The 22,280-nt window shown below is 45.9% G+C and overlaps 1 protein-coding gene across 1 annotated transcript; it reads left to right on the top strand.

The window, feature by feature from the left end:
• Positions 1–5,725: 5,725 nt before the first annotated feature.
• On the top strand, positions 5,726–9,539 carry NKX3-1 (NK3 homeobox 1). The gene is made up of 2 exons (XM_035138988.3): positions 5,726–6,228; positions 7,506–9,539. Exons 1-2 carry the CDS (start codon positions 6,030–6,032, stop codon positions 7,913–7,915), a joined length of 609 nt encoding a protein of 202 aa, XP_034994879.2. The 5' UTR covers positions 5,726–6,029; the 3' UTR covers positions 7,916–9,539.
• Positions 9,540–22,280: the final 12,741 nt, after the last annotated feature.

Below are 22,280 nucleotides of genomic sequence, written 5' to 3'. Positions count from 1 at the left end.
GATGCTATACTCCTATTGATGCAGCCCAGAATTGCATTGGCTTTTTTAGCTGCTACATCACACTGTTGACTCATGTCAGGTTTGTGGTCTACCAAGACTCCTAGATCCTTTTCACATGTACTGCTCTCAAGCCAGGTGTCTCCCATCCTGTATTTGTGCCTTTCATTTTTTTTGCCCAACTGTAGTACTGTACTTTAAATTTCTCCCTGTTAAAATTCATCTTGTTTGCTTTGGCCCAGTTCTCTAATCTGTTAAAGTCATTTTGAAGTGTGATCCTGTCCTCTGGGGTATTAGCCACCCCTCCCAATTTGGTGTCATCTGCAAACTTGATCAGATGACAAGATGATCTATTGCAATAGAAAAGCAAGACTATGGTTATATTATGAAAACATGAGTTATACACGAACTTTGATTTACGGAAAACAACAGAAACATTTATTAAATGGTCTGCCAAGACTCCCAGTTTTCAAGTGGTCATTGGGAGGGGGAAATGAGAATGGCTACAATAGATGAGTGATCCATCAATCAATGACCTTCCCATGTGTTCACAGGTGTCACCCAGTACACTGGTAATGGTCATTGTAAAGTTCTTGATCTTCTGAACCCCATCAGAGTATGTTCCAAAGATCCACAGATGAACAAAAGAGATCTTGCCGATAAATGGATACCAAAAGATGGGTCCATCTGAGGAACCAGTAACTCTAGTATCCATGTTTCAGTCCCAGCAAAGTTGAAGAGCAAGATAAATGGTGGATCACGGCTGGACATCTCAGGTTGCACATGCCACCCTCCTGAACTACACTCCCTGTCAGAGTGTGAGAAGGTCACTTCCCCCAGCCGTAAAGCAAATATTCACAATGTGTGTAACAGGTGAAAGAGGGCAGCTAAGCGGTTGAGCAGATTGGGGAGGCAGCATTGTGCAGGCCACCCAGTCTGCGGACCATCTAATCATTTTGACAGCTGGCCATGGGTCTTAATTTGCTCTCCAGAAGCTGGGGGCAGGGACCAGAGCTTGGAGAAGGTCCTACTGCAGGGCAGGGTGGTGGCAAAGAGCTCTCAAAATAATACTGTTGGTTTCCTATTGCTTCATAAATCTTTCCTTTGTGGCTGCTATGGGGATCCAGGGGTCGAGTTATTAGAAGGCTACTGAAGTTTCCTAAAGATGTGGCTCAGGATGCAAAACTGGCTGCTGGGGTCGGGAAGGGAAGGGACCGTTATGAATTGTTAGGGGGTGGACAGAGTCCACTGAAAGCATGCCACAAAATGCCTGCCTAATACACTGCATTGCAAAATGAGTTCGTCCAGCTGGGATCCCAACTGGTGTCGATCTGCATGCCTTTTTTTAAAAAAAATTAGTTTTTATTAAAGATTTTTCATGTTACAAAACAAACAGATAAATAGCAAAAGGGACACTATCACCTCCACTTTCCATTCATAAAAGGTTTTTTCACAGTTCATTTACCTTTAGTGAGAGACTCTTTTGTTTGCGGTTGGGGGATTATTCTTTCGTTCTGTTGTCTAATGTTAGTGTAGGGCAGGCATGTCAAACCTGCGGCCCTCCAGATGTTTTGGACTACAATTCCCATCTTCCCCAACCACTGGTCCTGCTAGCTAGGGATCATGGGAGTTGTAGGCCAAAACATCTGGAGGGCCGCAGGTTTGACATGCCTGGTGTAGGGGTTTGTAGAGGCTACAATTGACATTGGACAAAGGATGCTAGGTGGGCAGGGATGCCCACTTCCAAATCCCTTAAACCAGGAGTGGGGAATCTCAGGCTCGGAGGCCTTTCCATATAGTCCTCAGAACTCTCCCTAAGGTACTCCCTTTACTGACCCTGCATTGCTGGGGTTCTTGAGGGTTCTTGCCTGCTTGGAAAGGGTCAGAGAACCATAGAATTTGTAGAGTTGGAAGGGACTCTTGCATGTCTGGATGAAGGACAGAGAGGGACATGTCTGTGTGGCACCCCTCTACATTTGTTGCACCACCACTGGCATGTGGTCCTTGGATGGTTGCCCAAAAAAGGATGCAACCCTCAATTCCCTACACCTGACAATAAACACAATAAACTAGAGCACCTACAGTCCAATCAGTTTGTGCATCTCGGAAATCAAGGCTGAAAGTGACCCATCTCACTGGAGTGCTATCTAGCCCAGGTATGGGGACTATTTGGCCTTCTAGATGTTACTGAACTACAGCTCCCATCAACCCTGGCCAGTGGCCATGCATGCTAGGGCAGATGGGAGTTGTAGTTTAGCAAAATCTAGAAGGTCAAATGATCCCCACTGATGTTCTAGCCCAGGCATGTCAAACCTGCGGCCCTCCAGATGTTTTGGACTACAATTCCCATCTTCCCCAACCACTGGTCCTGCTAGCTAGGGATCATGGGAGTTGTAGGCCAAAACATCTGGAGGGCCGCAGGTTTGACATGCCTGTTCTAGCCCATTTAAGCCAGAAGTGGCTTTTAGCTGGGCAATCTTATTTATATATTGCATTTATAGTCCTCCTTTTGGGAGTGTATGGGATGTTAGGGGGGGTTGTCCCTCTAGTGGGGAACACATTGTGCTCCTTCTGGGGTATTTTGTCCACCTTTTGTTCCTCTCACCTGTGGCTCCTAGAAGCTGCCAGCATGTGACAGTGGCCACATCCCAGGAACAGCTTTGACTGGCTGGCTAAACCAAACCCTGGGCCTCAAACCTTCCATGAGTTAGGGACTTTCCCTGCATGCAAAGGTAGGCTCTGGCTGGCTGATTGAGCATATGAGACCGAGAGTGGGTCCAACCATCAAAAAGGCAATTTCTGCACGTGCTCTAGAGGGTAGTGAGGGGCAGATGGGTTCATCCACCTGGTCCATCTAAGAGAAAGAAAACTCTGATCCTAAACATCCCCTGCCTTGCTGGAGATCATTGGGAGAAAAATGGTTCAGAAGTAAAGCATACACAAACCTCAAGTGGAGTCCTTAAGATGCTTGGATGGCCCCTTGTACGCCTCCTTCCAGAAACTCCTGCAGAACTCATTGCTCTGCTTTCTTTTGGCCCACCTCAGTGAAGCCGAGAAGGTGGTCTTGTCGCCTGGGCAGCCCAGAGCCTCCAGACACACTGCCCAGGCTTGCTTCAGTGCTGCTAACACAGCGGTTTGACTTCACCCCTGGAGGTGCACTCCATTGTTTCTCGAGACAGATGGCTGCCAACAACAAGCACTTCTTCCATCCCAGGAGCTCAAGGTGGCATAGATGGTTTCTCTCCATTTTATCCTCACAACATCCTTGTGAAGTAGATTGGAGTGAGAGCCTTGTGACTGTCCCAAGGTCACCCAGTGAGTTTCATGGTTGAGCAGGGATTTCAACCCTGACCCCCCCCACACACATCCTAGTCCAACACTCTAGCCATTACACCTCACTGGCTTACACACATTTGCTTGCAAGAAAGTCCTGCCATGTTCAACAGGTGTATTCCTAGGTAAGCAGGCACAGAGTACTTTTAAGCCAGTGCAGGGAAGTGTTTACAGTGTCAGCTTAGGACTTGAAAGACCCAGAGTTCAAATCACCCATGGGGCCGCAAAGCTCACTGAATGATCTTGAGACAGCTACTATCTTGGAGGGTTGTTGTGAAGGAGAAGGAGAACCTGGAGCAGCCTGAAGCAAAGGCAGGATATAGATGAAAGAAATGGATCCGATTGTGTGTCTCCCATGCCCAAACACCTGTCCTGTAAGGGATGCTGAGATAAGATGTACAGCTTAAAGGGCTTTTAGGAGATGGCAGCTCACTTCCACTTTCTACACCAACAACATTCAGAAGTGAGCTGGGCTGCTTCCCACAAAGGGCTGAAACTGACAACTGTCTTAGATGTATTACTCCGAGGGGCCAAGGTCCCTTAGTGCCCCCCCATAAAATATTTGAGGGGAGCCGCCCCCAGTTGATGGTCATTGCCATTCAAATGGTGCGTGCCTGCTGGAGCCAGGGTTTATATTCGGGGGCTTTATGTGAGGGGCAGAACCTCAGTTAGTTAAGTATTTTTATTGATTTAGCTGCCCCCTGCTCCCCTGGCTATGCTCACGTGTGTCCTGCGTGATTGATTAGGTGGAGTGGGGCTTACCTGCTCCTCCCTCATATTTTATTCAAGTTGGCACCCCTGACATCACCTAAGATTCAGACCTGCATGAAGCCAGGGTGTCGGGGGACTGGTTTGCTGCAATGTGAAAGTTCCATCTGTGTAAAAAAGGTAAATAATAATAATTACATTTGTGTAATTATATATATGGCTACCCATTCACACATGGAAGGCAGAGCCAACCATTTAGTAGAACTTGAGAGCTTTTAAATTCATTTTGGGAAGCTCTCCATACCTCTTTCTGTCTGTGTTTGTGAACTGGTTCAATCCATGGGTCTCAGGAACAATACTTAACTGCCAGTGTGGGGAAACCTTTGGCCTGCTTGGTGTTGCTGAAATACAGCTCCCATCAGCCCCAGTATGTGCAGTGACCAGTGATGATGGGGACTGAAGTTCAGCAACATCTGGCAGCCCAAAGGTTACCAACACCAGCACTACTGAAATAAATGAGAGCAACATGGGATCTCTCCTGCAGTTAGACAATGGCCTCGCCTCCTTGTCCCTCTCTACACTGCCCAACCCAAGCTCTTATGGAACGAAAAATATGGTACATTCATACATACCTGAGATGCTAGGATAGGAAGCACCCACATGATCCCACATGATCCAGCCTATCTAAACACACGTGGTGATGTGTCAGGGGAGCATCGTTAGAGCAGCAGGCACAGTGCAAAGGTTGCTTGAATTGGTCCTTAGATGCCATGGCAGAGTCCAGAACGAAGCTTCTTCACTGAAAACACCACCCAAAACCCTCCCATGGTAATACTTTGGGAAGTGAGGAATATGGGGAAAAATAGAGGGGCGTGATGGTTGCATTGGAAGTTAGCAAGGAATCCGTAGGGACTTGAACCCCATCCTGGGAACCAGGAGCACCAATCACCAGCGTCTTTTGCTTTTTTTCCCTGCAATGCAACAAGGCGAAAAGCAAAACCTGAGAGAACACTCTGTGAATGTTCTCCTGGGGGGGGGGACCTTAAGAGTTACCTTAAGAAATCTGCTGCAAAAGGCTTCCACTTCTGACAACTCAGTCACTGCAACCTGAAAGAGTCTTAGCACAAAGAGTTGTAAACGGAACGCAACAGAGATTTTCTCCCTAGCCAAGCAAGGGATACTCACCTAAATGTCCTTCAATCCTGGAATACCATTTTGACCGCCATTTTTGATTGACGCTAGATAAACCATTAATCTAGAGGGGCAGAACAGAGAGATGAGATTCAGACTTAAATCTCTGCCATTAAGCTTGGTGTGGAAAGAGGGAAGATTGCTCAATGCTCACCCTTTCGTTTGTCCATTTGAGGTGTGACTTCATATGTCTGGCAGCTCCTTCTATTGGGTTGCAATGTAGAGTCACTAGCTTGTTCCCAGACATCTTCCACCAAGGAACCCCACCGCCTCTGGGGTTAAATCCATGTTAAATTGGGGGTCGGGCTGGCATTTTGATTACACGGGAGAAAGTCCCACCAATCAGAATAGCTTACTTCAGAATAAGCGCGCTGAGCGCTCGGGGTGTCGAGCCTTAGGTTTTCTCTTTGCAAAAACTGACCCTGAAGGGAGAAGGGAGACCCATTGACTTCACTCGGGCTTGCCAAATCCCCGCTGAGAAGTCGCGCGCAAGAGCGGAGCACGCCCCTCTCGTTCGAGAAACTGCGCGCTCCCTAGTTCAGTGCGCCCTGCCTCAGGATCGCAGCCGGGTGGTTGTGGTGGTGGAGGAGGAGGAGGATTGGTGAAGAGGATCCAATGCAGCGGGGAGGAGCGCCAGGCACCAATCCCTGCGAGGGGCCCGCCTGCCCTCCGCCACCCGGTATAAATGGCCCTCCAGACGCGTTGGGAAGCCGAAAGCCGGACTCCGCAGCAAAACTTTGGCCCAGCGCCGGGGCGCCCCCTCTCAGGCACTCGGCGCCACAGCACCTGGGAGGTCGGTCATGCAAGCAGCCGAGCAGCGCCTGGGTGGCGGTGGCGCTGCCTGCCCCAAGCAGCTGACCTCTTTCCTCATTCGAGACATTCTGCGCCCCGGGGGCGCGCCCACGTCGGAGTCCGGCGGGGAGGCGCGTTCACCGGCCCGGAGGGATCGGGCCGGGGCCAGCCAAGCCCCCGAGAAGCTCTGCGCGGCGGACGCAACAGGTAACGGAGGGAGGAGGGGTAGCTACGGCTTCGTAGGGGCGGAAGCCGGTGTGCTGACGGTCGGTCCCGGACTGGCAGACCCTTGTTCAGTTCCCCACTCTGGACTTGGAAGTTCTCGGAGCAGTCGCTTAGCCTGGCCCACCTGGCAGGGTTGTTGTGCGGGAGGGAAATGGCAGGGAAGGCAATTTATGCTGCTCCGCGCCCCTGCGCGGGCAAGGGTTCAGCGAAAGGAGAGAAACCGATAGCTGGCCTGCAGGGCTGCAAGACCTTCAGCTCACCGATCGGGCGAGGGGACTGAGGCATCCTGCAGCTGCGGCTGCCTTGAGGCCTGTCTGTCCCGAAGTGATGGAGCAATTGCGTGTTGGGAAATTGGGTACCGTTTTGTAAACTCTTGTCCTTGTTTTAAAAAGGAGGTCCCTGCAAGAGGAAAACTAGCATGGTTCCTGTAGTGTGGCCCTCTGTCTGCCGTGCTAGTTTTCCTCTTGCAGAAAGGTTTATATATGGGGGCTATTAAAGAAATGTTTTCGTTGCCCCATTTGCAATCTGAGATGGTGCAGTCTGTTCTGTCCCTTTGCTACCTGAGTCTGCCATGTGTAAGGTAGAATAAGTTGAGACTAGCTAACAGTCCCTCAGGGTGAGTTTTGTGGTTGAGTGGGGATTTGACCTCTCCAACTAAAGTCCAACACTCTTAACCATAACACCACACTGCCCCATTTGCACCTTACATCTAAAGCAGTATTTAAATAATCAGATTTCCCCAAAGAATCCTGGGAATTGTAGTTTCTTAAGGGTGCTGAGAGGTGTTTGGGACCTCTTTTCCCGTCACAGAGCTGAGTGACCACTCCCAAAGTTGGGAAGAGGGATTGATGGTTAAACCACTCTGGGAATGGCACCTCTGCAGGGGAATAGGGGCCTCTGAACAACTTTCAGCAGCCTTGATAAACTACAGTTCCCAGGATTCTTTGTGTGGGAGTAGAATTCATGATTGCTTAATATGGTATATTGCCATTTTTACATGCATGGTTCATATGGGGCCTTGTAAGCAATATGCAAAGATCAAGAAAATACACAAAATGCTGTGTTGTCATACACACATCACATGTGCAGTGTGATTGTGTGGTTTACAGTGCTGGGGAGACCAAGGTGGCCTAAACATGCCATTTGGTTGTAGGTTGTGTGTCTCTCTCTTCTTCCTTGCTTCCTTCCATCACCTCCCTCCCAATTTTTTGGTATTGTTTAAATAGGTCATAACTTTCCCCTTTCTGCTTCTCTACTAGATCAGACTGCAGAGGCCTTCCACTCTAATTCTGAGAACCCCCCCAAATCCTTACTGAGACTACCAAAGCAGCAGAAGCGTTCCCGGGCTGCCTTCTCCCATATGCAGGTCATAGAGCTTGAGAAGAAGTTCAATCACCAGAAGTACCTGTCTGCACCTGAGCGAGCCCACCTAGCCAAGCACCTGAAACTCACTGAAACCCAAGTGAAAATCTGGTTCCAGAACAGAAGATATAAGACCAAGAGGAAGCAGCTGGCTTCAGAATTTGGTGGGCTTGATAAGAACTCAGCAATTCCAGCCTTCAAAGAGTGTGACTTCTCCAGGGCTACTCTGGCCCTTTCTGTGTACCACAGCTACCAGTATAATCCATATGTCTACTACCTGAATGGCTGGAGTCCGGTCTTGTGGTAACTAATATACTGAGTAATCTACTTGCCACAGGGTCTAAAAACACTCTTCAGCCACCACCCAGTCACTGACTTTGCTACAGTGGGATAGATTGCAAGTCAGACTTTGCCAGAGAGAATTGGCTTCCTCCTTTTTTATTTTTTCTCCTCCGTCTTGGGACATCCAGGGAGCTCACAAGGTGCTCTTGATCTACAGCTATGGATAGTGCTGTGTTTGCTTCCCATGATGCAATCTGGGTGGCATGCAAAATAAATATTATAAAATATGCATCCATTCCTGCAAGGGATCACAACATCTTTCCTCGAAAGTCAGTCTGTAAAGTAATTCCCGACCTGCATATAATGTGCAGCATGTTTCACGTGTAGGGAGAGAGATACTACTATATTGTGAGAAATGCATTGAATGATGAAAACTCCAGAAGTGTTCATCCCTGCTTCAGGGGGAAACCAGCGCTCAGAAGGGCAGCACATCCTTTTTGTACAGAAAGCCCCCAGTTCAATCCCTGGCATCTCTAGTGAGAAAGATTGAGCAGTACAGCAGTCTTGAACCTTTTATGGCCTGACACACACACCCCTTGCTCCCAAACATGGATTTGGGGACCCACTTCTTAATTATTAATATTCTTTAAATTATAGATATGTATGGCAACAGGGCTGCTTTTGTGATCTGCCTTAAGTCAGGCTGTGATCCACTGGTGCAGAGAGCCAAGCTGATGCCATCCAGATGTTGTCAGACTCCACCTTCCCCCCATCTCTGGCTATTTGCCATGCTGGCTGAAGCTGATGAGAGTCCAGCCCCATCTGGAGGGATCCAGGCTGACTGTCCCTGCACTCCTGGGAAGGGATAAAGCTCGGGTTAGAGCAGCTGCTTTTCATGAGGAAGGTCCTGGGTTCAATCCCAGCATCGCCAGGTAGGGCTGGGAGAGAGATTCCCTGTCTGAAAGCCTGCAGAGCTGTTGCCCGTCAGCATAGTAAATACTGAGCTTGAGAAACCAATAGTCTGACTGGGTGTAAGGTGGCTTCCTATGACCCACCATTTGAAGACTAATGAGGGTGGGGAAGGACCTTTGCTTGAGACTCTGGAATAATGTCGGTCAGTGTGGTGACCTCTAAATATTGTTGGACTCCATTTGCCCACCAATCCACTAGCCAACATGGCCAATGGTTGGGGATCACATAATGGGCTATTTAACCATGTTTGGTGGGTGCCACATTGATTTCTTTTGCTATGAAGAGATCATAGCTGCCAAGTTTTCCCTTTTCTCGCGAGGAAGCCTATTCAGCATAAGGGAAAATCCCTTAAAATAAGGGATAACTTGGCAGCTATGGAAGAGATACTGGCAATCATGGTAGACAACAATGGGCAAGAGAGCCAAATAGTCCCTATTTTCATCAGAGAAATGTTCAAGGGTATGTACAATTCCTGCTGAGAGCACATACCCTCCAAGTTTGCCGATTTTCCAGGGACAATCCTGGAATTACAGAAGCTGTCCCAGTTTCTGATTTTCCTTTTTCCTCCCCTCACCGTATTGGAGAATAATTAAAAGAGTGTGTGTTTGTAGGTGCAAAAACGGAGGCCTGTTTCTACTGAAAATAAAATACCTGCACCAAATGCAGGAAACAGTGAATCTGGCATGTGAAGCTCTTCCTATAATTTTGAAGGAAAGGTCACCAGTCCACTTTCAATTCTTCAATTGCAATGCTTCAGCAGCCAGCCATTTTTTAGGAAACACATGGAGTGTTGATTCCTTTATTGTAAATGGAGCCTTACACTGTCTACACAGAAGTAAGTCCCACTATGGAGCTTACTCCCTGGTATGTTCCTGATCATTCTCACAGTTTCTATTATTATTATTATTATTATTATTATTATTATTATTATTATTATTTTATTTTTATTATTTCAGACAATTGCTATATCCCACCTTTTCCCCTGACAGGGACTCAGGGCAGCTTACAGCTAGAATTTTATTTATTCTATTTATCTGTGGAAGGGGTTGTACACGATCCCTTCCCTCACACATTTTTTTCTTTACAACAATCCTGTGAGGTAGGTTTGGTGGAGAGGCTGCAATTGGCTCAAGGTGATGTGTATATGACATCTGTGTTTAGCAAGATCAAACGTAGGGGAAACTTCCTGGCGTGCTGTTGCTCCTTGGGGACTTGTGGAAAGTGCATTCAAAACCTGTGGTAGCAATGAGCCTTGCACACTAGGCATGCTAAGCTGTGGACAGCTGAACTTTTAGAAGTTTAAGAAGGAAAACGATTGGAGGAGCAAATGCAGCCCATAGCCATTAGACTGCCTCACAAGTACTTTTTTATTGGTTGTTTTAAAAAGTGCTTGTGCATGGATTTCACATTTAAAACCTGCCCAGAAATGGGACAGAGCAGACTTCAGGCTATATACACACCATACATTTAAAGTACATGACTCCCCCCCCCCCCGCTCCAAGAACGCTGGGAACTGCATTTTGTTAAGGGTGCTGTGAATTATAGCTCTGTGATGAGTAAACTCTTTTTGTTCCTTCTACTTTCTGGAGTACTTGACAGAGCACTGAAGCAAGGCCTGCACCTTTCTTTTATTTTCTTTGATTGTAGGTTTGTTTGTCTTACGCAGAAGACACAGCTTCCTGTGATGGCAGTAAACATGCATCTCTTCTGTGATGCAGCCCTCTTCCACACATAATTTCCCTTCTCACTAAAATCAAGCATATTTGAGGGAACCTCCCTCTGCCAGCCTTCTCTGACATGCAGGAGCAAGAGCTGCTACCTTCAGTTTGAAGTGGTGCAATCAGAATCGGTGTTAGTGACTTATAAAAAGACAGGTTGCTCAACATCACACAATTTATGCACCATGAAAAGACCAAATCCAGCCTGTAAGCAAATAATATGCTTAGTCGCTTCCTTTAGCATAGTTTATGATCCAGTTGTTTGCATATTTACTTGGAAGTAGGTCCTCTTTTATTAAGTGAAGTTTACTCATGTGTATATGTTTCCAGGCTAAAGGGTCAATCTTCTGTATCCCTACTCAGAAGTCCAAGTGAGTTCAGTTAGGCTTCAGATAAGTTTTGCTTTTCAGAGCAATCCTATACATCTTCAGCCAAAAGCCAATCCTTTTCCACGCTGTGTTCCATGAGACATATTCCCAATAAGTGTGTTTGTTTAGAATTACAACCTTAATTTGCCATAATCAAGAGATGCTGACACTAATCCATGCTAGAGTCACCTCAAAGAAGTTGTTTGTTTTATTCCTTCTGTTCCTTTCTCCAAAGAATAATAAATTGAGACAATAAGATGTATAAGCTTCCCAGATAAGGGTGATTTTTACTTTTCTACCGTTGTTGGAATTGACTCTTTTGTTGGCAGCCACACAAAATGATGTTATGCATACATGCAAGAAATCTATCTGAACAATTTATTTGTTTAAAGCTACTTTGGAGTTCTGGATTTCACAAGTATATCAGCAAGTGTCGGAGCTGTGTGTTAGCCTTTCACACAGTTAGATGTGCCGCTTATGAGCACAAGAATAATTCCTATATCTGACAAACATTCACTAACTGTGCAATCCTATAGGTGGGACACTTGGAAATAAGCCCTGTCAAGTTCAACAGGTCTCTCTGAGTTCAGTGGGACTTACTTCTGAGTAGACATGCATATAACTGTGTTGTAAACCCCTAAGAAGCTTGTTTGATATCAGAAAGCTGAATACGTTGTGGGAGGGACATTTAGACTGTATGCACACTAACCCATTTGTTACACAAATGTTTCTTCTAGGGCTGCTGGTTGAGTTAGGTTTCTTAGCTGCTTAGTCCTCTGCCTTTCATTTTAACCAATCAATTGTAAATTAGTGTGCATACTGCTAAAATATCAACAGAAGTGCCTTTGTGAGATATTGAAGGAAGTGTGAGATAAGTTATGATTGAATAAATGTTGCTGTTTGCTGGAAGGAAAAACTATTTTTAGTATTTTCTGTTTAATTTCTCATTGCAGTCATTCAGCAGAACCAAAATCACCTCAAGAAATACAGAGAGAAGAAGAGAGGGAGAGGGAGAGGGAGGCAGATGTGTGCCCTTAAATCCCAGCCTCACCAGTTAAAATGTATATCCAGTCATCAGTGAAACCAGGGACTTTCAGATTTTTTTCCCTGAGAAACATTGGGGTTCCTTGAAAGCTCCTCTAGACCAGGGATGGAAGGAGCTATCAATTTTGGTGGATGGGGCTTGGAGAAAGTTGCCTGGGAGGCCAAAGTGGAGGTTGCTCCCCCCTGGTTCAAAGCTTGCTCCTTTGTTGGGGACACATAGTGTTCCCAACATTATTGGACTCCAGCTCTCACCAGCCCCAGCCAGCATTGCTCCTGGTCAGACATTATGGGAGTTGTAGTCCACCAACATCTGGCTAGCAACACATTCCCCACATCTGATCCAAAGGCAAGGTGGCATTATTAGACAGCCTAAAATTTCTTCACTGCACCACTGATGGGCATTTTTGTGCTCTGCTTGTTAGCATCAAAAGGCCATTTGGCTGGGTACTATTGCAGTTCTTCCGATCTGTCGTTCACTGTGAAATCATTGGCATGGCACCAAACTATGTGGGGGCCCACAGCACAGTGCTGCCAGTGGCCCCCTCCTACAGCACACACAAGACTGGGCTCCCTTCAAAAGTGGCACAGCTACCCAGCCTCTGCTAAAACATCTGCCTGGGCCAAGGCAGGCAGTAGCAGCAGCAGAGCTGGAAAAGGTCAATGAGGCTCCCTTCTGAGGGTCCCTCAGTCAGTGCCCAACTTGGCCGACTGCTGACACCAGTCCTGCAGGAAGCACTTCTTGGGATACTCTCACAGACATTGAGGCTGATTGCAATACAGACTTGGGATGGCCTCGTGCTTGGAGCAGGTCCCAGTACTAAGAGTAAAGAAGAAGCTTTGTGTGAACAGGGTCTATAAAAAAATAACAATTGCTTGTTTTCTAACCGTTCGGAATGTAGCTTATCCTATCTGCAGGAAACCTTTCCCAGCTCTTTTATCTTGTTATTAGAGCCTATATATTCTGGATGATGCAGCCCCCGCTCTTCACCAGCACAAAGAGCAGAAGGTCATCGCTAAACAGTTAGAACAATGTTTCGAAGCCCAGCCTGCTGCTTATCCACTTTGGAGAAGGTGATTGCGCAATGCAGAGCCAGAGATTGATTTCCAGTCTCTCTGCCTTTCACCAAACAAGATGCTCTTTTAAACACAAGATCAGGTTATTAGGACATAAATCTAGTGGGATGGAGGACTTATTTCAACACTCTCTATCTCTTATGGTGGTTGCACTCTCAAAGGATTGCTTTCTGCTGCCAGGACATCCGTCCATTTAGCTCAGGAATGTCTATATTGACAGGTGGTGACTCTGTGGTTTCAGACAGTCCTTAGCTGCAGTTGGCAAGGATTTCACTTGGTGCTGCAGCTCAGTGGTAGAGCAATTGCTTTGCATGCAGAAGGTCCCAGGTTCATCTCCAGATCAGAGTGGGACAGTCCCCTGTCTGAGACCCTGAGGAACTACTATCAAAGCAGATACTACTGAGCTAGAAGCAGCTTTCTATATTAAGCATACAGAGCATGTGCTCTGCCAGTGACCTACAGCCTCTCCCCGATAGCTACATATGTCATCTGCCAAATCACCAAGTCCACCTCTCTCAAGCATGAAAAGCATACAAAAGTCCTCAATGCCTTTTGATGCTTTTGGTGGCACATTGACAACACAGAAGAGATGGAATGTCAACCCTTTGCTTTACATCAGCGCTTGCCACTTTTCACAGGTGATGGGGCACATTTGGGAAGGGCCATAACTCAGTGGTAGAGCATACCTGTATGCTTTGCATGCAGAAAGTCCCAGGCTGAATCCCCAGCATTTCCAAAAAGGTTCAGAATGTCCCAGTCTGAAACCATGGAGAGCTCCTGCCGGTGTAGACCCTACTGAGCTAAATGGACTGATGATCTTGTTCAGTGCAAGGCAGTTAATTCCTATGGAGAAGGCCTATAGCTCAGCATTCCCCCAACATCTTCCAGCAGAGCTGGGAATGCCCTTTGTCTGGAACCCAGGAGGGCTGCTACAAGTCATCGTTATTCCATTTCTTAAGAGACAATGGAGCGTACCTCCAGGGGTGAAGTCAAACAGCTGTGCTAGCAGCACCAAAGTGTCAAGTCTGGACAGCATTTCTGGAGGTCCTGGGCTGCCCAGGTGACAAGACCTCCTCTGCCTCGCTGATGTGGTCCAAAGGAAAGCAGAGCAATACATTTAGCACCAGCTTAGCTGCAGGAATCATACAAGGTGCCACCCAACCATCTTAGGGACTCCACTCCAAATTTGTGTAGGGTTTACTCCTTAGCTTTTTCTTCTCCCGAATACATCCTGCAAAACAGCTCAGGTTTAGGATCAGAGTTTTCCTTCTCTTAGATGGGCTCCCTTCCCAGGTGGTGGAGCCCCACCTGCCCACTGCAAGGTACTGTAAGCAATACTCAATGAAATGCAGCAATCTGATTAGTTATGAGGCAGCTTCCTATGCTCCTGCTTATCTTACTTAAAACGTTCCTATGCCGCACTTCATTTAAATGATCTCAGAGCAGTTCACATAATGCATTAAAATCCACATAATAGTAGACTAGTTTCTTCACAATAAAAAAATTCCTTCAGTAGCACCTTAAAGACCAACTAAGTTTATATTTTGGTATGAGCTTTCGTGTGCATGCACACTTCTTCAGAATGTTCTGAAGAAGTGTGCATGCACACGAAAGCTCATACCAAAATATAAACTTAGTTGGTCTTTAAGGTGCTACTGAAGGAATTTTTTTATTTTGCTTCGACTCAGACCAACACGGCTACCTACCTGTAACTAGTTTCTTCACACACACACATCTCTCACTATCCTCCATCCAAGCTAGCAAGAAGCCTTATAGTTCAAGGAGACTTTCCAGCTAGGCAGAAAACTGTATGTAGGAAGATACAAAGCAGGACCTGTGAGGTGTTGGGCCCTGGGGGAGAGTCCCATGGGCCAGGAAGAGAGGCCTGGGGAGCCACATTTGGCCCAGGTGCTTGACATTCCCCATCCTAGCTTTGCATGTTTACCTCGGTAGGCCAGCCAAATGTGCAGTTAGCAGGAAGGCATTTCCACAGCGGGGGTTGGCAGCTGAAGGTACGGCAGCCGTGTGCAGCATGGCAGGGGGGCACATGGCCTTGTGAAGCCCCGCACATATTTTTTTCAATTCATGAAAGGCAGTCATGTAAACTATAATAGGCTGTTCCTGAAACTTCCTACCAATTGGTAAGGAGAAGTGAAACAATATTTTAATCACAAAAGACAAGGTCAAAAATTGTTTTTCGGAGGGAGAGTAACAAAAAAGGCTTTATGCTTTGATAACCAAATAATCCAAGCGTGTTAATGAAGGATCTAAAATCACAACAATGTAAAATGGAAATGATACACTTCCTCTTGATGAATGGGCAAGAGGAAGACCCACCCCAGCTTATGGAGACATTAACGTTTTCTCCAGCATTAACACAACAGACTCTTGTTTGCAAGCTACTGGAAAAAGGAGGCATCATTTAATGTCTGTCAGCATGCGTTACACTCCACCGCTAACATCTCTATCCAGATGAAATGGTGTTGAAGGCTGATATAACATTTACACTTGTTCATGCCAAATTGTTTTATTTCACGCTACAGAAAAAGGAGCTGCTTTTGGATAATATTGGACTGACATTTGCATGCAATCCAATGCATACTTGGCAGGCAGGCTGAGCCAGAGTGCCAAGAGAAAGCATCTACTTAACAGAAGGAACACTTGCAGAGCAGAGAGATGTGGGAACCCATTGACACCAGCAGGCTAACATAGTTCATTTGCCTTCGGGCTGGTTTTGGGTTCCAGGTGGGCTCCAGGCAAGTGTTGTCTGGTGACCACTCCCAAGATCATCATCATCATCACCATCATCATCATTTACTTGTACCCCTCTCATCTGACCAGCCACTCTGGGCAGCTTCCAACAGAATGTAAAAGAACACATGGTACATCAGACATTAAAAGCTTTCCGATACAGGGCTGCCTTCAGATGTCTATGGAAGGTCATATAATTGGTTATCTCTTTGACATCAGATGGGAAGCTGAGGGCATTCTACTGGTGTCCTCCTGACATCAGTGCCCCATCACAGGCATACAGGAGCTCTGGAATCTGACACATACCATTTTAGATCTACCACAATGCCAGTTGGTCCTGGTTTTGACCCCACCCTCCTCCCTGCTGAGTTCTACAAGGGCCAATACTGAGACTAAGGAGGAAGAAGCTGACAGCCAGGACCACCTGCTGGGCTGGTTGCAAGGAAGAAGGCAGGTAGGTGAAAGCTGGCTTGGAGCAGACTGAAGTTAGTGGGGCAGTGCCCCATTTGCCCTAATGGACCAACCTCCACTGTCTAACAGTGAAGTGTTCTGAACCTTTCTGTGACCTCATAGTAGCTCAGCCAATGGCCTGGTGAATGAAAGCTCCCAGTATAGAAATACTAATGAAGGTAAATGAGGAGTGTGGTCATGTCCAGGGGACACTGTTTTGAGTTTTCTAAGGAAAGAGTGGGATGTAACAACTATCACCACCATCATCACCATCAATGGAAGAGTGTACACCACAGAAATAACCAGGGCCACCTATAGACCAAACAGCAAAACAGAGTAAGAGCATTTGTTCAACTTTTGAATACTTGCAGACCATTTCACAATCTGCTGCATGAATTATCCCCATCAGATAAGACAAATAATTTACACACTAAGTTAAAAAAAATCTATATTTATTCATGCAAATTGAACTGTTTATACCATTTGTTTTGGCTATTGCTGAGACAGTTAACCTTTGAAACCTATCTTTGAGATCAGTGTTGCCTCCCTCACCTCCAAGCCTAGTGCTGGAAGCAGTTGCCTGGGTCATCTGCCTCTAAATCTGGTCCTAATGACAACCCCTTCAGATGGATTGATACTTTTGGAATAAGCCTCCCTCATAATCTCGAACAGGCATCCCCAAACTTCGGCCCTCCAGATGTTTTGGACTACAATTCCAGTCTTCCCCAACTGCTGGTCCTGTTAGCTAGGGATCATGGGAGTTGTAGGCCAAAACATCTGGAGGGTCGCAGTTTGGAGAAGCCTGATCTAGAACATATATATCTCATATATTTGGAGCCTGGGGTCACATTTACAAATCTAAGAAACTGTTGTGGGCATGACATAACATCCATTTCACAGATGAAAAACAGGTCATGCTCAGAACCCGCCTGCCCCAATAAAGTTGGCAACACACACAACAAACATACACACAACAGGCAATCTCCCAACCAAACAGCAAAATGCAACAACAACAACAACAACAGCCCGCCAACAATTTAAAAACATTAAAAATGGTAGGACAAGGAGGCCTTGGCAGGCACCAAGGAAGAGGTGGTGGTACCATTGATGCCACGTTGAGAACCCCAGATCCATCATCCCTTGCAGCAATTTGATGGATTCAAAAATCAAGGAAAACTTTTGTAATTTTGGCAAATTTGAGCTAAGCCCCCAGAATACGGTAGTAGCACTGCTGACTAACTCTGACCTCTGACCATCTTTGGAGGATGTGTATAAAACACAGATTGCCAAAGTACTGTTTCCTGTGTTTTGCCATGGTGGAGTGGGGAGGGGAAAATGTTTTCAATCACTCCCCCAAAACCCTTGCTGAATTATTTTCTCTGTTCTTACCGGGGGGGGGGGGCAAAAACATGCCTGCATTTCTTTAGTAAGGGATACCATGCCACAGAGACAAGCAGAAAAGGATAAATCAGCAAGAAAAATGAACCAGAAGGCAATTTTTCAAATATATCTGGACATAGCCAGCAAACCCAGGAGTTCTTGGAAGAGACCCAGATATTATAGGGAGTGGAAGCTGGAATTGAAAATTAAACTGCTGATATCATAACGCATTTATACACATCTATCATGTGACCAATATTCTAGAGTTGGAAACAGTCCAGAAAAGGACAATGAAAATGATCAAAGGGACTTTTCTGGACCAATAGAAGAAAAGATTTCTTTATGCAGCACGTAGCTAAAGTATGGAATTCATTCCCACCAGAGACAGGTTCAGTGGCTTTAAAAGAGGAGTGGACAAATTCATGGAGGATAAGCCTATCACTGGCTACTAACCCCGATAGCTACCGGTATGTTCTGCCTCCACTGAAATCACAATCAGGCACAGGGCTATTGTCTTGCTTGCAGGCTTCCCTTTGGCACCTGGTTGGCCATTGTGAGAATAGTATACTGGACTAGATGGGCCACTGTCTTGATCCAGCAGGCTCCTCTTCTGTTCTTCTGTGTTGCCCAGAACTAGACACACAGTGTGCTTTGTTTGAGAGGCATGGCTTGTGTTTTCAACTAGAGGACACAGAAGCATTGTAAGATACTCTACTGAAGGAGTTACCAGATAAATTGATTGTGTCATCTGAGTCTAAGCTGTAATAAAAAAAAGTTACATAGAGCTGGAACACATTTTTCATCTAATGCAGTTAGATTTTGTACCATTTGCATCTATTGGATGTATCCATTGGCAGTTCTTCTGCCACACAGATAACATTATTGAATATTTGCAACACTTTCTGTTTTTGCTGGTCTTGTAAATGTTCTTCTCTGAGAGGCCAAAAGTAAGCTACTTTCTCACCTTGGCAAAGTATTGGGGAGATCCATCAATCAACTGGTCAGGAAACACTAACAAAGACAACCTTGACTGACCCTGAAGCAAACAAGGTATTGTTCTTATCAAGAGGGAAATTCCATTTGAAAGTGGAATGACATCACAGCCTCCCCAATGGGCATTCCGTATCAGAGGTTTTGCCAGCATGATTAGCTAGTGTCACTAAACCTAATGCGATCTGTAATTTTTAGCTGGTTAAAATTATAGGTGGAGAGTTGTATCCAACGTTTGTTGTTGTTGTTGTTGTTGTTGTTGTTGTTGTTGTTGTTGTATTATCTGTACCCTACCCATATGATTGGGTTGCCCTAGCCACTCTGAGCAGCTTCCAACAAATATACTGTACCGTGGTACCTCAGGTTACAAATGTTTCAGGTTATAAACGCTTCAGGTTACAGACTCCGCTAACCCAGAAATAGTACTTTGGATTAAGAACTTTGCTTCAGGATGAGAACAGAAATCGTGCTCTGGCGGCACGGCAGCAGCAGGAGGCCCCATTAGCTAAAGTGGTGCTTCAGGTTAAGAACAGCTTCAGGTTAAGAACGGACCTCCAGAACGAATTAAGTTCTTAACCAGAGGTACCACTGTAAGAATCTGAAGAAGTGTGCATGCACACGAAAGCTCATACCTATGACAAGCTTAGTTGGTCTCTAAGGTGCTCCTGGAAGGATTTTTTTTTTTTACTACGTCAGACCAACACGGCTACCTACCTGTAACTTGTAAAAGCATAGGAAAACATCAAATACAGTCATACCTCATGATACGTCTGCTTCATGTTGCATCTTTTCAGGTTACGAACGCACCGAACCCGGAAGTCCGTTACTTCCGGGTTTGGCGCATCTGTAACCTGCGTGCATGCGCAGAAGCACTAAATCGTACTTTCTGCATGCGCAGAAGCGCCACATTGCATCACGCGCGTGCACAGATGCGACGCTTCATGTTGCAGCCTTTTCATGTTGCGAAGGGGCCACCGGAACAAATCCCGTTCACAACATGAGGTACCACTCTATTAAAAACTTCCCGGTACAGGGCTACCTTCAGATGTCTTCTAAAAGTTGTATAGGGATTTTTCCTCTGCCTGGTTCCCTTTAACCCCACTTCTCACAGTGAGGGAACAGCCAGAAGGCCCTCAGTGCTGGACCTCAGCGTCCAGGCTGAATGATGGGGGTGGAGATGCTACTTCAGGTATACTGGGCAGAGGCCATTTGGGGGTTTAAAGGTCAGCACTAACACTTTGAATTGTGCTCAGAAAAGTACCGAGAGCCAGTGTAGATCCTTTAGGACCAGTGTTATATGGTCCCAGCTGCCGCTCCCAGTCACCAGTCTAGCTGCCGCATTCTGGATTAGTTGTAGCTTTTGAGTCACCTTCAAATGTAGCCCCATGTAGAGCACATTGCAGTAGTCCAAGCAGGAGATAACCAGAGCAAGACAGTCTGTGGACGCGTTGGGTCTCAGCTGGCGTACCAGATGGAGCTAGTAGACAGCTGCCCTGGACAACTGTGAGTCCAAAATGACCCCAGGCCTGTTCTTTCAGGGACACAGTTACCCATTCGGGACCAGGGAATCACCCACACCCACACCTACCCATCCCCTGTCCCCCAGAAACAGTATTTCTGTCTTGCTGAGATTCCACCTCTGTCGATCAGCTGAGAGATCCAGCAGGACCAGGAAATAGCTTTCACCTCTGTCCTTAGCCTGCCAAAGTAGGTTAGTTATACTCATAGCAAGCACACCATAATTAATGGACATGACTACGGACATGACTATGGGTTGTATCCAATCATAGCCCTACTCAGAGTAGATCCAGCGAAAGTGCTGATTAAATACATGAAAGTACATTAGCCAACATTTGTTCCTTGCTCTTGAATCTTTTCCCTAAACGTCTGTACAAGATCCACAGGACAGGGGAGCGTGGCGCCCTGCGGGGCTTTGTAAGCCAGTGCCGGTTGTTGTTTGCCACCTGTGCCGTGGATTTTCCCACCCAATGGAGCCAGGTATGCTTTATGGTTAGTCTGCTCGCAGGCCCGGCACTTGCTTGGGCTACGCCCTATCTTGAGGCCAACGACCCCCTGCTGGGGCATTTGGACAATTTCATTGCTGCCCTGGAAGGCATGTTCGGGGAGCCGAATCGTGCTCAGATGGCTGAGATGGAGGAACTCCCGAAATTGTTATGGGAACTAAAAGAAATGAAGTACAACAGAATACAATACAGATTGGAAAAATAAACCAGAATTGTGTGGAAACTGAAAAAGGAGTAATTTCACCAGAGAGTTTAGAGAAGAAAGACGAACACTCATCGGTTCTGGATAATGCAATTGATTCTAAAGAAGAGGAGGAAGTGGCATGGAACATTGTGCTCCCAGTGAGAGTGGGGGAACAAGACCCATGCTTGACTCAAAAGGATTTTAAAGAAGAACCAGCATGGAATAATGCCCTTCCAGTGAGAGAAGGAGAGCAGGATCCATACTGGGGTCAGAATCTAAGGGGAACAAAAATTGTGAAAGGACTGAAAAGTAGAAATCTAGATGAATGATATCATGTTAGAGTTAGAGAATTGGGGAGACAGCAGGTGACGAAGAAGGACGTGTGGTGGATAGGATGTGGCAGAGTGGGAGTGGGGTGAGGAGTAATAATGGATGTTATTTTCTGACTGATCAGGATGGTCCGAAACTGGAATGGCCTATGGAGCTGGCTGAATCGTCTGGGAGACTCCGAGTCCAGGGGAGGCGGGGCTGAATCAGATCTAAGTGTATAAATGTTATTAGGATAGAAGAAGCAATATCTGAATTTATGGATAATTTTTGGGAATAAATTTTAGGCTAAGGGATGAAATAGAAGATAGAGGGTTGGGAAAATAATTTTTGATTGGGAATAATGGATGATTATAGGTTAAGGATAATTGATGTTTATAGATTAGGAATAACTGAAAGATAATGGGGAAAATGTTAAAATGGTCTAAGATACAATATGAAGATTGCTAAAGTTGGATTTGAAAATGGACCCAGTGAGGGGGGAATTGAGGAAGTCAACAATGTTAAGTAAAAATGAAAGATTGTTGTAATTGATATGTTGTTTTTTTCTTACTTGTGCTTTCTTACTTTGTTTTTTGTTTTTTCTCGTATTTTCTTTTTGTTTTCGTGCTTTTTTGTATTAAAGTGAATACGGTAAATATTATTCAAATTTAGGACTGTGTGGCTGGTTCCCCTGCACAGGGTGCTGAGCTGAGGGGGGGTGCCACCATAACTATGACATTGTGCACATGTAGAACAGAAGGTGCCAAATTTTGGGCTCACACAGGGCACTGGTGAAATTTGAAAGACCAAAGTCTGCCCTTTTCCCATGCTTTCCAAATAGACACTTATAACAACTGCACTTTCTCTCAAAGCGCTGATAACAGTTAAAGAGGAAGTGCCTGGACAGAGATAAGTTTAAGGAGTTTTTCACTGCCTGGTTGGGCAATATGGCCACGTGCTGAAAGAACTGGGCAAATGAAATAACCAGGTGAGAGTTTCCTTATTTATTATTTCAATCCTCAACTGCTTCCTTAAAGTGAAGATACTGCCACCTTCTCAAAACTCGAAGAAGCAAAGAGACCACAAGCAGCTCACTGAAAAACTGGGCTGTCTTCCAGACACCCTA

This window comes from Zootoca vivipara, chromosome 14 (assembly GCF_965207765.1).
Source record: "Zootoca vivipara chromosome 14, rZooViv2.hap1.1, whole genome shotgun sequence".
Classification (NCBI taxonomy): domain Eukaryota; kingdom Metazoa; phylum Chordata; class Lepidosauria; order Squamata; family Lacertidae; genus Zootoca; species Zootoca vivipara.
Note: the sequence above shows the minus strand (reverse complement) of the source record. Positions and strands in the feature narration are given on the sequence as shown.